This window comes from Pan paniscus, chromosome 20 (assembly GCF_029289425.2).
Source record: "Pan paniscus chromosome 20, NHGRI_mPanPan1-v2.0_pri, whole genome shotgun sequence".
In the NCBI taxonomy this organism is placed as follows: Eukaryota; Metazoa; Chordata; class Mammalia; order Primates; family Hominidae; genus Pan; species Pan paniscus.
Window position 1 is genome coordinate 53,250,589 of NC_073269.2, and position 17,071 is coordinate 53,267,659.

The 17,071-nt window shown below is 48.8% G+C and overlaps 1 protein-coding gene across 4 annotated transcripts in view; it reads right to left on the reverse strand.

Annotated features, from left to right (window-relative positions):
• The window catches only part of ZC3H4 (zinc finger CCCH-type containing 4), a 52,163-nt gene extending 39,030 nt beyond the window's left edge, over positions 1 to 13,133 (reverse strand). The window contains exons 1-2 of one of the 4 annotated variants that reach the window (XM_034946234.3): positions 9,581 to 13,133; positions 9,291 to 9,456 (exon numbers count right to left, since the gene is read on the reverse strand). In XM_034946234.3, coding sequence (XP_034802125.1) covers positions 9,291 to 9,451 — 161 coding nt within the window. In that variant the 5' untranslated portion in view covers positions 9,452 to 9,456; positions 9,581 to 13,133. Of the gene's footprint in view, positions 1 to 7,766; positions 7,829 to 9,017; positions 9,170 to 9,290; positions 9,457 to 9,580 lie in introns of those variants that run through there. The other 3 variants (XM_055103478.2, XM_003817482.7, XM_034946233.3) reach the window with 3 other exon arrangements.
• Positions 13,134 to 17,071: the final 3,938 nt, after the last annotated feature.

Below are 17,071 nucleotides of genomic sequence, written 5' to 3' on the forward strand. Positions count from 1 at the left end.
GAAAGTCTAATAATTTAACTTATGAACTAAGACTTCTCCTTGTTTATAATTATTTATTTATTTCTACACAGGGTCTTGCTCTGTCACCCAGGCTGGAGTGCAGTGGTGTGATCATTGGTTCAATGCAGCCTTAATCTCCTGGGCTCAAGCAATCTTCCCACCTCAGCCTCCCAAGTAGATGGGACTACAAGCATGCACCACCATGCCCAGCTAATTTTTGTATTTTTTGTAGAGACAGGGTTTCAGGCCGGGCACAGTGGCTCATGCCTGTAATCTCATTACTTTGGGAGGACAAGGCAGGCAGATCACTTGAGATCAGGAGTTCGAGACCAGCCTGGCCAACATGGTAAAACCCCGTCTCCACTAAAAATATAAAAATTAGCCCGTTGGCCGGGCACAGTGGCTCATGCCTGTAATCTCATTACTTTGGGAGGACAAGGCAGGCAGATCACTTGAGATCAGGAGTTCGAGACCAGCCTGGCCAACATGGTAAAACCCCGTCTCCACTAAAAATATAAAAATTAGCCCGTTGGCCGGGCACAGTGGCTCATGCCTGTAATCCCAGCACTTTGGGAGGACGAGGCAGGTGGATCACGAGGTCAGGAGATTGAGACCATCTGGGCTAACATGGTGAAACCCCGTCTCTACTAAAAAAAAAAAAAACTACAAAAAAATAAGCCAGGCGTGGTGGCAGGCGCCTGTAGTCCCAGCTACTCGGGAGGCTGAGGCAGGAGTATGGCATGAACTCGGGAGGCAGAGCTTGCAGTGAGCTGAAATCGTGCCACTGCACTCCGGCCTGGGTGAAAGAGCGAGACTCCATCTTAAAAAATATGTAAAAATAAAAATAAACAAATAAATAAGAGATCTGGGCCTAAGATTCTTGAGATTTGTTCATATACCACCTAAAGAATTTCTTGGCCAGGCGCAGTGGCTCACGCCTGTAATCCCAGCACTTTGGGAGGCCAAGACGGGTGGATCACCTGAGGTCAGGAGTTCAAGACCAGCCTGGCCAACATGGTAAAACCCCATCTCTACTAAAAACACAAAAATTAGCTGGGTGTGGTGGCGCACACCTGTAATCCCAACTACTCAGGAGGCTGAGGCAGAAGAATCGCTTGAACCCAGGAGGCAGAGGTTGCAGTGAGCTGAGATCATGCCATTGCACTCCAGCCTACGTGACAGAGTAAGACTCTGTCTAAAATAATAATAATAATAATAATAATAATTTCTTAAGAAGAACTGATACAACCTATTCGTTAATTTCTAGTCACCTGTGGGTTCCTTAAGGGCAGACAAGAATGAGGTTCACAGTAACCCCACATTTCCAAGGGCCCAGCACAGGACCAGGTACAGATTGTGTACATGCTCAGTGCATATTCTATATGAAGTATCAATCTCAGCTCTCATACCCTTTTGGTCAATTTCATCAATAGAAACAGTAACTAATTTCCAAGAAAACTTTTTCAGCAACCTGTATCACTTAAAACTTTGACACAAACTCATTCAAGTGTTTATCAAGGGTTTCCAAATAAGCTTGAAAGTGATGGATGCACAGACTGAACAGAGGAGACAGGCCCTGCCTCGGATGCAGCCCACCCGTGTGGCCCACAAGCTTCAGTTACTGTGACTGCTCTCGTTCCCCGTGGAGTGGCAGGGCCTGCCTGGAATCCCAAGGAAACCTAAGCCCTGGTGTCTGTTAGGAAAATGAGGAGGGCAATAATCCAAGCCACCTGCAACAGACTTTTGGCCAAGTGACACTAGCGTCTGGGCCCAGCTCCCTCGGTTAGGCCATAGCAGGCATGTAATGGCCATGATCCACTTCCACACGGGACCTCAAGAAGTCTCCAGTTACTTCTAATGAATGAAAATCCCTTCCATTTAAGAGGGTTTAAAAGCCTAGGCTTGGGCCTCTACATTCACTGAAAGGAGTGGAACGCAGGGAGAATGGAGCCACAGTGGACTGAGGAAACAGTTAACACCCCCACCCTCTCGAGGGCCAACTTTAAATGGAATATCTATATTCCCTCCTCATTCCTTCCCACCACAAAAAAAAAATGACAATGGCTGCTGTGCAGGTATACCAGACAGTGCATACCATATCACGTGGTGGGCAGCAACTTTCTACTCAACTCTGCTGCTGTAACGTAGAAGCAGCCACTGATGATATAAATGAATGAGTATGGCTGTGTGCCAATAAACTTTACCTACTGGCCAGGCGCGGTGGCTCATACCTGTAATCCTATCACTTTGGGAGGCCAAGGAGGGTGGATCACTTGAGGTCACGAGTTCAAGACCAGCCTGGCCAACACGGTGAAACCCCATCTCTACTAAAAACACAGAAATTAGCTGAGCATGTGGTGTGCGCCTGTAATCCCAGCTACTCAGGAGGCTGAAGCAGGAGAATCCCTTGAACCAGGAGGCAGAGGTTGCAGTGAGCCGAGATTGTGCCACCGCACTCCAGCCTGGGTGACAGAGCAAGACTCTGTCTCAAAACAACACAAACCAACAAAAAAACACTTTACCTACAAAAACAGGCTGGGTGGGCTGGCTTTGGCCCGAGAATCATAGTTTGCCGACCCCTAGCCTGGATGCAACGGCTTTCACACTTTTTGACACTGACCCCCATCTGCTTCTTTGCATTTCTCCCAAACAGAAGTTTCCAGAAGCCACATTTAAATGCATTCTGCTTTTTCTCTCCTCTTCCATTTCCTTGGTTTTCCAATGCAAAAGAAAAAGATCAATAATTGGACTTCATATCCCACTAGTGGCTATCCCACAGTCTGAAAAATACCACACCAGATCCACCACAGTATAATGGTATGTATAGAGATGGGGTCTGAGTACCAGCCACCCGGGTTCTAACTCTGCCTGCAGCACACACTTGCTTTGTGACCTGGGACAAGTGACTTCACCTCTCTGTTTTGGTTTCTCCTCAAACAGCAGAGGTAAAGGTTAAATGAGCTAATGCATGAGAAGCACTCAGAAGGGCTCTGGCAGATAATCTTTGACCTTCAGGTCAATTGTGCACAAATGGCACTGTTGCCCCTTCGGAAAGACAAAGACACTGACTTAGGAGATGAACTCAAGAATCACATCCAGTTTGCCTAACTCCCCCAACCATAGCTGTCCACCACCCATCACTCTCAGCACAGGGCCAATCCCGTGTGGAGAGAACATGGCAGCACCCAGGCAGACATGGTGGCTTATACCTGTAATCCCAGCACTTTGGGAGGCTGAGGTGGAGGATCATTGAAGCCAAGAGTTCGAGGCTGCAGTGAGCTATTAATACTATGAGGTGCCACAACACTCCAGCCTGGGCGACAGAGCAAAACCCTGTCTCAATAAAAGAGAAAAAACAAAGCTTTTGGCTCTGGAGTTCACTCTATCCTTTCTGGGACAACTGACAGGCATGACCAGGAACCTGATGGGCCTGCCTGTGATCTAGCCACTGAGCCTAACCTTCAAATTAATTAAGGCATCTGCTTTGCAAGTGCATATTAGTGAGCTGCAAGCAGCAGCAGCAACCCTTTATCGTGGCCAGAAACTGTAGAAGGTAGGCCAGACACAGAGGAAGGGAATACGAAGCCTGGTAAAGGCAGTAACAACCCTAGCCCGACTCTAAATAAAGTCTTCCTGATAGAAGGGTTCTTTGCACACTCAGAAAACTCTTGGGCTCCAAGAAAAGCCGGGGAGGAACTCAGTTACTGAATGAACAAAACCTTATCTGACTCAGCCAGATCCCAAAGGAGTGAAGAATCCTGGAGCTGGATGAGACCTTGTTCATTCCCCTCTGGAGAGAGTAAAGGACTTGCGTGGGGAAACTGACTAGTTTGCAGTGGTGTGAGATTCTAGATCCCTGGCTCCCCAGTTCTCAGAAGCCCTACTGAGACTACAGCACTGACTCGGACTCTAATTGCAAAAGATGAACACAGGAGGTACAGTCAGCATTAAGCTCCAGACAGTATGACCATTTGAGCATCCATAAAAAGACACTGAGCAAGCAAGAAATGTCTTAAGATGGCTTCCACTTAGTGTCAACCCCAATTGGCTCCCTGCAATTAAATAAGCTGACCAGAACCCTAAGAGATGAAAGATAAATGCACTTCCTTCAAAAATAGATGTTATTCTTACTTCTGTTTATACACCAACTGTAAAAGTTCTGTTTCAAATTCTTCTCTAGTAGGGAAAGCAGGAAGATTCACTGAATGCTGGCATTGTGTGGGTGTCCCCAAATGCACTCATTTGACCACAAGGACCCTGAGAAGTGGGCATTTTATACTCGATGCCTACTGCACACTGCCGGGGAGAAGCCAGGCCTGAACAGTTTTATCTGGCTCCAAAGTCCACAGTCTTCCTCCACATCCTGTTGCCACCTCCGACATTCAAAAAGATGTCACCACTTGCCTGACAAACAGGGCACTGAGTCACCTATTCACACAGATGCGAAATGGCAAAAAAAATACACGAGAAAGATCCTTTATGCAGACCAGTTTGGCCAGAAGCAGCAAACTATGCTCTCAGCAAATAATCCTGCGTTCTGTTAAGAAAAAAAAAAAAAAAAAAGTAACAGGACACAACTAAATCTAGCACCAACCAAGAGGCCGTATCTTCATTTTTGTCAACAACTACTAAGAGTCACCCCAATGGGTGATGTGCCAGAAATCTATTTAAAATAAACTGCCTATCTCACCTCATTACATCACCAGTGAAACTGTACACAATGTCTTCAAAACTGCATCTGCATTAACTCCTAAAAGCAAAAGCGTCCTGCAGCAAAGACAAGGCCAAGAAACTGGGAGTCAAACCCATGAAGTTTGGCTCCCCCCAATCAATCTCATTTTTACTTTAACTTATCCCCATGAACTTGACATGCCACCCAGACAAACTGGCAGCTTTTCCATCCTATTAGGTTTTAATTATGAAACTGGCTTCAAACCATGTTATTCGGAGAGGAGTCCCTCCACCAATGAGGCTGCTCCTACAGTCTCTGATCTGCTGAATAAATACCAATTGCCAGAAATCTCAGGAGTCATCCTTTTTTCTTAGCTGTGCTGCCAAGGCACAGGTTAAGCGCCTGGCTCAATTCAGCTACTTTGCTTGCTATTCGCTCTGTCACTCAACTCTCGGTGTGAATCGGACCCAGTTGCTCTGGCACTAGAATTACTGTTCGTGGGGACCAAAATTAAGTTCTCTAGAATCTGGTTTGACTTGATAGCTATCCACAGAGACTTGGAAATAGTTTCATTAGCAATTTTCACCAGAGGTATTTACTGTAACTGGATCTGACCTCTATGGAGAGATGTTTCTAGAGGCCCGATAGCCATAAAAATGTAACAAAAGGAAGTGAAGGACCCTCAGACAGCCATTTCTCTCCCATCAGGGAAGAAGGTAAAAGATCTAAGAGCAAGAAGCAGAGGTGTAGGCACCGTTAAATAAATTACTAACCAGGCCCAATATGAAATTGCTCTACATTCAACTGTATGGAAACTCAAGAGTCAAAACCGTTCATCTTTAACTTGCCAGGCAGTTGAACAGCCAGGTCCACAGGTACAAAACAATTCTCCCCTGGGATCAGCCTTCCTGGCTGTGGAAAAACCACAGCAGTGGCTTACTAAAATAGCTGGCTCTACTTAGAGAAAACTATGGCTCATAAAGAAATCAAAAATTTAAACCTTCAGAGCAGAGCAAAATTGTACCTGGGGGAGAGGACAAGCCATGAATTAGTCATTTTGGGGAACCGCATTTTTTTCTTTTAAAGAGCAAATTTGAGGGGAATTAAAAAAATAAACGGGTTTTATGACGAGAACATCCATATTTCCATGGTCACAACGGACTTTTTTTCTACTAGGAGACTTTGATTTGCTTTCAAGTTAAATCTCTCACCCAGAGAAAATAAAAATGTAAAAGTTTGTAAGTGTATAATAAGATTTGTTATTAAATCAGGGATTCTGAGTGACACCCTTTTCTTTTTTTTTGCAACATCCATTAATTTGATTTTTAACTAATACTGGTACATCAGTCTGGGGGGAAAAAAGGCAGTACTGTGACATTTCAAAAACAAAGATTACCAAAATACAGTTTTTGACTTAATTATTGGGGCTTCTAGGTCTTAATGGATGAGATTTCTTTGAGAATGGAAAACAATAAACCCTTGTGTTGACATGCCTGTGAGCTTTTTAAATGTTTGGGGAAATAGTTTCAAATTCACTGAACATTGCTAAAAAAATTCACTTACAAAAGAAATCTCATTTCCTTAACGTTTCTTTTTAAAAGTCAATTTAAATAAGCAACTTAGTAGCCTTTGGAACTTGGGTCATCAGTCATCCAGTTTCTGTTCTCAGCTCCTGGAGAAAGAATTTTACAAAGGATGGGAAACTTCAAATAAGTGCAATTCATTTTGGGCTGACCCAGTGCCCTGGATAATGTGTTTTGTTCGGTTCGTGCTTCAGACATTTTTTGCAGGATATCGTAGTTTGGAGATTTCTTCCTCCCATAACTGATTTTACATACCTAGGATCACCACTCTACGGCAGTTGTGAACATATTAAGAGGAAGAAAACAAGTGGCCTACTGAATTGCAGTTTCCTCATCTACATGTGCGTGACCTTTTTTCCTTGTAAGAAGGAAAAAAACAAAACGGTTCTTTTGGAGAGGGCCAGGGTTCTCTAAGTATGTCAGGGATCAAAAGTGGGAAACAGGGAAAATGCAACTTCAACGTGTTTTGTCTTTTAACGGAACTTATGCTTGTAAAACACATCAGAAGTACAGTGTTTGGTTCTGCAAGTCATTTCTGTTGCTGTTTTTTCCTTGTTACGTGTAGGCCGGGGGGACTGGGGGCTGGAGGAGGTGTTCCCTCCAACATGACTGGGCGTGTAACACGTTTGCATCAACTTTTCACAGTCAGACATGTGCTTTCGAACAAAGGAGCAGTGGAGACGGGCAGAGATGGGGGCTTGACACAGTTTACAGATTTTGTGCTTCAACAGTACTTTACAAATGACTTGCTCAATTTTAACGTCCATCACCACAAGAGACATTGGAGTAAAATGAGAAAATTGGAGCTACTTGAACCAATCTTTTTTGGGGAGTGGGGGGGAGGGGAACCATTAATTTGAATACCTGTATCATAAATCAAATCCAGTAAGCTTGTCTCCTACAAATGGACTTGAAGTATCCACTTTCTTCAAAGATGAAGGCTGGAGACAAAGCAATGGATTGAAATGGAAAGAAGGATGCCAAGGGTCTGAAAACATACGGGCCTTTTACATCGATTTTTGTCATGTTACAGTAACACACTTTTTTTTCTGAGAAAACTGTGTACGTCAAATTTTAAAAATTAAACATTGAAAGGATGTGCAAGTCTAAAAGGGCTCAACAGGGTTAGAATCCTGATTCGAACATATCAATTCACTCTCAAGCATCACTTTGGTCTAAAGGCGAGGAGGAAGGCAGGCAGGAAAGGGAGAAAAAGAGGGAGATCATTGAATTACTCAATAAAAGAGGCTACTTACCATCCCAACCCATTGTAAGACATACACTTCTGACATAAGAGAACTCCTTAGAGGTCGAATAAAGCGTGTAAGCACCTTTGAGTAATGCACCTGCCCCCGGAGAGGGGGCCCGGAAGCCCAACGAGGGCTTAGCGAACAGACCTTTGCTAATCTGTTTATTTCCTTGAACTGGAGTCGGGCTGCGATGGGCTGCGATTCCCAGGACGATACATTTAATTAGAACAAAACAGAAAAAAAAATGTTGTAAAAGCTCACCAAACTGCTGCACTTGTGTCTCTGAATGTGGGTGGCATTTCTTTTAAAAGGCAAAGTATGGTCTGTGAAGGAGAAAGGGGAAAGGGGAGGTGGGAGTGGGGAGAAGGGGTCGTACGTAGAGCCTGGCAAGGGAAGCCCTGGCTGAGACCCCCGGCTAAGGGAGGGTCCTCAGCGGCTCCCCAGCCAGGGCTGCGACGGAGTAGCCATCTGTCCAGAGCGTTCTCTTCCCCTCTCCACCCCCACTCCCTCCAAGACTCGCTTTCCTGCCGGCTGAAACCCACCGTCCGTGTCCAAACCTACTCTCCAGCCGCCTCTTCTCTCGCCCCACCAGGAAACAGTGGGCGAACCCTGCACCCCAACTCCTTCTGCTCGAGCAGGGGAAGGAAACGGGGCCCCAACCTCGCCCTGAAACGCGCCGGGCTGACCCCATTATCACCCGCCAGCCAGAGAAGGGCGTGGGGGGCCCGCGTTTCGCACTTAATAAAGAGAAGGGGGCGCTTCCTTTAACGCCCTGCCAAAGCACAAGGAAATCTCCTTTTCTCTCCCGGAAGAGACGGTGCCCCATTTTACCCCGACAGAGGGGGGAACCCCAGGAGAAAGCGCGGGACCAACTTCCTCTCCCTACAAGGCAGGGAAACCAAACCTTACCCCCGCAAAACAAGGCTGAGAATCCTCCCTCACGTCACCTACCTACGAAAAGCGAGAGGACCCCTGCCCTTTAGCAAAAACACGGAGAAGAGTCTTCTCTAAAAAAATAGGCAGGAGTTTTCATCAAAAGGGCTGGAGATGCATCTCCCCCCTCCCCAATTCGGCCTTCTAGGGGATAGCTAAAAAACACCCCCCGCCAAAAAATACAAGTGCTAAGAGCACCCACCCAAATGACCCCCAATTACAAGGATGGAGAAGGGACCTGAATGAACCCCCACCTTCTGCCTCCTAAGCTAAAGTACCTATCATCCAAGTAGGACAGGGTGTGCCTCCCCCAGGAGAAAGGATACTGCCGGGGGCTGGGAGACCCCCAACCCCAAACCCTTAAGAGCGGGGCTGTTGTTCGAGATCCCCCCAAAAAGGGTCCGGAGCCCCTCCCCCATCCCCTTCCCCGAAGCCAGGCGACGGGCAAGCGGGCCCGTAGCTGCCAGCTCCGGGCGCAGGGGCAGCCAGGACCCCCGTGGGTCTCCGCAGCACCCCCCACGGCGCCCCCTCCCCAGGACAGGCGGACGGGCGCGGGGGGTCCGAGGGGCGCCTCCTCACCTTCCCCTCAGCATGGCGCCCAAAAAAGACAGAGCGAGAGCGAGGGAGAGCGGGCGAGCGCCGCGAGGGGGGGGAAACGCATGAGGCCGGGAGAGAAAGCAAGCGAGAAAGAGCGAGCGAGCAAGCGATCGAGAGACACCCACCGACCCCGCCCTTCCTCCTCCTCCTCCTCCTCCTCCTCCGCGGCCCGGCCCAACATGGCGGCCGCCCCCCTTCCTCCTCCTCCTCTTCCTCCCCCCGGGGACGCAGCCCCGGCCCAACCGGGGGCCTGACCTGTCGTCAGGGAGCGGGAGGCGGTGGTGGAGGAGGTGCGGGGTGGCCGGGCGGGCGTCGGGGGAACACGGAGGAGGCGAAGGCGTTGATGGCGGCGGCGGCGATGGCGGCGGCGGCGACTCTGATGGCGGCGGCGGGGGGGTCCCGGGCGCGGCCTCCATAGTTCCTTTGGGGGGGAGGGGATGTTAATGCACGAAAAAGGACTGCTTGGGCGTGGCGGGAGGGGCACACTTAAGCTCGGAGGGCTCCTGATGGGAATGGGGTATATATTTTTTCGGTTTCGGAATCACCTCTGCGCTGACCTCCGCGTAGGCCGCACGGCCTAGGCCTCGGAGGGCCGCTCGCCGCCTGCTTTCTCCGCAGCCCACCCTTGCGGTCACTCGCTCACTGGCGCGGGGCCCTCATAGGGGCGAGAGCCTCCCCCCCCCACGCACCCCCGCGGGCCCGGGGGGCGGAAGACCCGGGAGACACGGACACTGGTGGGTGGTTGGGTGTAATTAGCGCGGGCCGCGCGCGATGGAGCAAGCGAAGGGTAAGGGGAGAAGAGGAGAGCGAGCGAGGGGGGTGGGGGTGTTAAAAAGAAAAAAAGGATTTGAGGGAGAGAGGGAACGGGCCCCGGAGACGGGCCGACTGTCTCCCTTGTCTGCCCGTCCTGGGTGCCCCGGCTGCCCGGCCCCCGCCGCAATCAGGAATTGACACAAAATGGCGGCTCGGCCCGAACCAGCCTAGAGGCTGAGGCGGGAGGAAGGGTGAGATGGGAGGGGGAACTGAGAGGCGGAGGCGGAGGCCGTGTCACGTGCAGGAGAGGGGTAGAGACCGCTTGCCCGAAGGCCGGCGGAAAGAGCCGAAGGCAAAGGGCGAGGCCGAGGGGAGGCGGAAATAGCCGAAAGGAGCTGAGCAGGAGAGAGGAGGCGACAGGGGAGAGCCAGAAAGAGCTGAAGGTGGTGATATGGGTGGGGCTAGAGAGAGCATGAGAAACCTAGGGGAGCCATAAATAGCCTAAGCCGATCGGGACCGGGGAAGGAGGAGAAACTGAGACGGTCCGGAAAGAGCCGAAAGCGGTGTCCGGGTGGGTGGCAGGAGGTGGAAACAGCCGAAAGAAAAGCAGCCAGGGTAATGCGATTAAGAGAATGAGCTGAACGGGCGGGGCTGAAGGGGCGATTAATTAAGAGAATAAACGACTTTCAGGAATTCGCCGGAGAGCAAGAGGGAAAAACCGAAAATTGCTAGTTTGAAGGAAGGCGGGAAGAGCCAATAGTTTTAGGTGGGAGAATGGGAGGGAAGGAATTCAGGCTACGGAGAGGGAAAGAAAAAAATAACCGAAAGCTGGAGGCCAGGTGCCGAGAGTCGGAGGTTTCCGGAGAAGCGATGAAGCCCAGCCAGCCCGGAGGTGACGTCACTCGACAACTCAGTCGATGATGTCATCATTGGATGCGAGAGGGGCGGGGCTTGGTAGTCCCTCAGGGGAGTTTAAGGACCTGGGGTGTAGGACCCATGGAAGGCTCTCAAATAGCAGAGCTAGAAACACTGGCCGGTGTCGTAGACTGTGTACAAACAAAATCTTTTGACCCTCATAACCGTCCTAACATAAGCTGCTGCTATTCCCATTTGCAGACTGAAGTTCGGTGTTTTAAGTAATCGGTTCACGGTCATAGGATTAGTTCTAAAAAGCACAGCAAGATTTTTTTTTTTAAGAGACAGAGTCTTGCTCTGTCGCCCAGACTGCAGTGCTGTGACACGATCATACCTCACTGTAACCTCGAATCCAGGGATCTTCCTTAAATACTTGTTAGCTCTTTCTACAGTGCCAGTCCCTGTGATGGACCATGGGAACAGTTTCTGTCTTCATGGAACTTAACCGATAATGCCCCAAGGGAGAGAAACAGAGTTAAAGAATAAAGGGGGTGGGTGGAGTGTTAGAGGAGAGTCTTGTAATTGTTCTTTTAGGCTGGTACATGAAAAAGAAGAGATGGTTCCAGGCAGAAGAAATACCTTATTTCAGGCGGGGCGTTGTTGCTCACGCCTGTAATCCTAGCACTTTGGGATGCCGGGGCGGGCGGATCGCTTGAGCTCGAGTTGGAGACCAGCCTGACGAACATGGTAAAACCCCTTCTCTACTAAAAATACAAAAATTAGCAGGACATGATGGCTCACACCTGTAGTCCCAGCTGCTCGGGATGTTGAAGAGGGAGAATCGCCCGATCCCGGGAGGTCGCGAGGCTGCAGTGAGCCGAGATTATGCCACTGCACTCCAGCCTGGGCAACAGAGTGAGACCCTTGTCTCAAAAAAAAAGAAAAGAAATACCTTATTTCAGGCCCTGACAAAGCAAAGACCACTTAGATTCCAGGAAGAGAGAAAAACCGTGTCAACAGTGATAAATCTGGAGACAGAGGCACCATGTGACTTCCTGGTATATTGATCCTATTTTTTTTTTTTTTTTTTTTTTTGAGGCAGAGTCTGTCTCCTCGCTCTGTCGCCCAGGCTGGAGTGCAGTGGCGCGGATCTCGGCTCACTGCAAGCTCCGCCTCCCGGGTTCACGCCATTCTCCTGCCTCAGCCTCCCAAGTAGCTGGGACTACAGGCGCCCGCCACCACGCCCAGCTGATTTTTTGTATTTTTAGTAGAGACGGCGTTTCACCGCGTTAGCCAGGATGGTCTTGATCTCCTGACCTCGTGATCCGCCCGCCTCGGCCTCCCAAAGTGCTGGGATTACGGGCGTCAGCCACCGCGCCCAGCGGATCCTACTGTTTTTTAAATGTTCCAGCTGGCAGCGGGGCGTGGTGGCACACACCCATAATCCCAACACTTTGGGAGGCCGAGGCTGGCGGATCACTTGAGGTCAGGAGTTTGAGATCAGCCTGGCCAACGTGACGAAACCCCGTCTCTACTAAAAATACAAAAAATTAGCCAGGCATGGTGTGGCGCGCCTGTAATCCCAGCTACTTGGGAGACTGAGGCAGAAGAATCGCTTGAACCTCGGGGGTGGAGGTTGCAGTGAGCCAAGATGGCACCACTGAACTCCAGCCTGGATGACAGAGCAAGACTCCGTCTCAAAAAAAAAAAAAAAAAAAAAAAAAATTAGCCAAGCGTGGTGGCCGGCACCTGTAATCACCAGTTACTCGGGAAGCTGAGGGGAGAATCGCTTGAATCCGGGAGGCAGAGGTTGCAGTGAGCTAAGATCATGCACTCCAGCCTGAGTGACAGAAAGACTTTAATTAAATTAAATGTTGCAGCCGGCACAGTGGCTCATGCCTATAATTCTAGCACAGGAGGATTGCTTGAGCCCAGAGGTTCAAGACCAGCCTGGGCAACATCGTGAGACCCCAGTTTCTTCAAAAAGTCAAAACATGGCCGGGCACAGTGGCTCACGCCTGTAATCCCAGCACTTTGGGAGGCCGAGGCGGGCAGATCACGAGGACAGGAGATCGAGACCATCCTGGCTAACCCAGTGAAACCCCGTCTCTACTAAAGATACAAAAAATGAGCCGGGCATAGTGGCGGGCGCCTGTAGTCCCAGCTACTCAGGAAGCTGAGGCAGGAGAATGGTTTGAACCCGGGAGGTGGAGCTTGCAGATAGCCCCACTGCACTCCAGCCTGGGCAACAAAGCGAGACTCCGTCTCAAAAAAAAAAAAAAAAAAAGAAGTCAAAACATTAGCCCGGCTTCATGCTATGCGCCTGTGGCCCCAGCTACTTGGGAGGCTGAGGCAGGAGAATCACTGGAGCCCAGGAGGTTGAAGGAGGTTGAAGCTACAGTGAGCTATAATCATGCCACTGTACTCCAGTGGAGACTTTGTCTCAAAATAAATAAATAAATAAAAATAAAAATAAGGCCAAGCACAGTGGCTCACGCCTGTGATCCCAGCACTTTGAGAACTCTAGGCAGGTGGATCACGAGGTCAGGAGCAGCCTGGCCAACGTGGTGAAACCCTGTCTCTACTAAAAATACAAAAAAAATTAGCCGGGTGTGGTGGCAGTTGCTTGTAGTCTCAGCTACTCAGGAGGCTGAGGCAGGAGAATCCCTTGAACCCAGGAGACAAAGGTTGCAGGGAGCCGAGATCACACCACTACACTAGAGCCTGGGTGACACAGCGAGAAGAAAATTCCTGACAAAATGCTTAAAATAAATTATCAGTGGATGAAACTTGTTTTGAGAAGCTGGTGCTCCCCCCACCATCCCACCTGGTACCCCAGTTGCCAGCCAAGAATTGTGTTACCTTTACCCTGACTATCGTCTTTCTGGATCCAGTCTCAGATCTAATGGTTAGATAATGATTCTCTTCTCCTATAAAATGTCCCTATTAGAGTGAATCTTAATTGGCCAACAAGAGACCTTTTTTCCTTGCATGTAAGATTGTAATAAAATGTTCACTCATGCTCATAGCTATGTTGTCCAAAAAGTTTTCTTTAACACACCAAGAACTAATACTGCAGGTTTGTAGGAATGGAAAGGAAGGACACCAAAGTAGCTCACTATGTTCGATTGTGGATGGTGCCATTCCTTCCTTTACACCTTGATTTTTGGACCTCATGTATTCTGGGTTATGGACAAAATCACTGATTGAGAACATAGACCACATCTAAGAGGACAGCCATTGTCTTTTCAAGGTATGGTCCTGAAGGGGCCCCATCTCTGTAGTTTCAATGGGGCCATTCTACAATTCTAGATGGCCATCTGCTTTTAAGTAATGGGGAAAACAAAAATCCCACCAAGCAGGAATTCCCTGTACTTCTTCAGTGTCATGATGGAACATTGTGGAACATTGTCTGCCAAGCCCTTCTGACACTTCATCTGACTTTTTAATTTTTATTTATTTAGTTATTTTTATTTTTTTGAGACAGAGCCTCGTACTGTCACACGGGCTGGAGAGCAGTGGCACAATCTCGGCTTACTGCAACCTCTGCCTCCAGGGTTCAAGTGATTCTCCTGCCTCAGCCTCCCAAGTAGCTGGGATTACAGGCACCCACGACCATGCCCAACTAATTTTTTGTGTTTTTAGTAGAGACGGGGTTTCACCATGTTGGCCCTGCAGTCTCACACTCGTGACCTTGTGATTCGCTCGCCTCGGCCTCCCAAAGTGCTGGGATTACAGGTGTGAGCCACCGTGCCCTGCCTGTTTAGTTAGTTTTTGAGACAGAGTCTCGCTGTGTCTCCCAGGCTGGAGTGCAGTGTCGCAATCTCGGCTCACTGCAACCTCTGCCTCCCAGATTCAAGCAATTTTCCTGCCTCAGCCTTCCGAGTAGCTGGGACTACAGGCGCATGCCACCACGCCTGGCTAATTTTTTGTATTTTAGTAGAGACGGGGTTTCACCGTGTTAGCCAGGATGGTCTCGATCTCCTGACCTCATGATCCACCTGCCTCAGCCTCCCAAAGTGCTGGGATTACAGGTGTGAGCCACCGCGCCCGGCCCAATACCCGGCTAATTTTTTGTGTGTGTGTGACGCAGTCTTGCTCTGTCGCCCAGGCTGGAGTGCAGTGGCGCTATCTCTGCTTGCTGCAAGCTCTGCCTTCCAGCTTCACGCCATTCTCCTGCCTCAGCCTCCTGAGTAGCTGGGACTACAGGCACCCGCCACCATGCCCGGCTAATTTTTTTTTTGTATTTTTAGTAGAGACGGGGTTTCACTGTGTTAGCCACGATGGTCTCAATCTCCTGACCTTGTGATCCGCCTGCCTCGGCTTCCCAAAGTGCTGGGATTACAGGCCTGAGCCACCGCGCCCGGCCAATTTTGTATTTTTAGTAGAGATGGGGTTTCACCATATTGGCCAGGCTGGTCTCAAACTCCTGACCTCGTGATCCGCCTGCCTCGGACTCCCAAAGTGCTGGGATTACAGGCATGAGCCACCACGCCCAGCCAGAATTTTTTCTTTTTTCTAGAGAAGGGGGTCTCCGTATGTTGCCCAGTCTGGTCTTGACCACCTGACCTTAATTGATTTTCCTATGTTGGCCTCCCAAAGTGGTGGGATTACAGGTGTGAGCCACTGCCACCGGCCAGTAATTATGCTGATGAAAGACCTGTTTTTTCTCTAGTTCCTGGGATGGCTCTAGGGAGGGTTATTCACACTGTGAGTGAGGAGGCATTCACAGAGAAGTTCCTCCAGAGTGTGGAAGAAGCACTACCATTTGGCACCAACCCCTGGAGAACAAAGGAGGAGACCATTGGCCAAAGAGAGGCATTTCCATTTTGTTGGAACCTGCTGACCACCAACCCATAGCTTTTTTTCCCTTTCTTCCTTGCTAATCCAATCGCAGATTCATTGAGGAGGTGAGAGGTCCTGAGATCCAGGCTGGAAGAAGAGTGATTGGTCTACCGGGTTCTCAAGGGATAATGTTGCCCCCTAGAGGACATTTTGGAAATTATTAAGGAAAATTAACGACTGGTTTTTGGTTGTCATCTGGTTCTCAAGGGAACAGTATTGCTTCCTTGGGAGAATTTGGAAACTTACCTTTTTTCATCGTCACAATGGTGAAGGGTTTGTTACTGGGACTAGAGGACAAGGACCAGACATGCCAAGATGTTCTACAATATAGCATTCCTAATTAATAATCACCTAATGAATAAAGTTCAGATAGCACTTAAAAAGTGGGGAAAGGACTGTTTATACTAAATTATGCTAAGCTGTAACACTGAACTATTCCAGTTCTTTTGAAATTGTTTACATAGCAAAATCATAGTTGACTCCTGGCCATTTAAGACTTATGCCACCACTCTTGGGATAATGAAAATGTTTTGGAACTAGATCGAGGTGGTGATTGTATAATATGGTGAAAGTACTAAAAGCCACTAAATTGTGCACTTCAAAATGCTGCCTAATTTTATATTATGTGAATTTCACCTCAATAAAAATGTCTTTTTTTTTTTTTTTTCGAGAGGGAGTCTTGACCTGTTGCCAGGCTGGAGTGCAGTGGCGCAATCTCAGCTCACTGCAACCTCCACCTCCCAGGTTCAACCCATTCTCCTGCCTCAGCCTCGCAAGTAGCTGGGACTACAGGTATGCGCCACCACACCCAGCTAATTTTTTTGTATTTTTAGTAGAGACAGGGTTTCACCATGTTGACCAGCATGGTCTCAATCTCCTGACCTCGTGATCCACCTGCCTCGGCCTCCCAAAGTGCTGGGATTATAGGTGTGAGCCCCCGGGCCCAGCCAATAAAAATGTTTTTTAAAAAGGATGCATATTTCCAAACATGAGACTATACCATCACATTTAATTTTTCCCAGAAACTATAAAAAGTAGAAGTGAAGGGAGGAAAGGGAGACACTTTTAGACCTTTAATGAGTCTGCAAGTACAGGAGAAAATAATTTATGCAGCAATTAGCTTTATTTTCAGGGCTCTTTTTCTTTTCTTTTCTTTTCTTTTTTGTTGAGACGGAGTCTCGCTCTTTTGCCCAGGCCGGAGTGCAGTGGCGCTATCTTGGCTCAGTGCAAGCTCTGCCTCCTGGGTTCATACCATTCTCCTGCCTCAGCCTCCTGAGTAGCTGGGACTACAGGCACCCGCCACCATGCCCAGCTAATTTTTTGTATTTTTAGTAGAGACGGGGTTTTACCGTGTTAGCCAGGATGGTCTCGATCTCCTGACCTCATGATCCGCCCGCCTCTGCCTCCCAAAGTGCTGGGATTACACGCGTGAGCCACCGCGCCTGGCCAACAAAGTGATCATTTTACAAGAGTTATGGCATAGTCACAGGAAGAACCTGGGTCACTGGGTCACTCCCTAACCAATTACGAATTACTATATGCCATGGACCTTCAGGATTACTTTCTTTTTTTTTTTGTTTTGT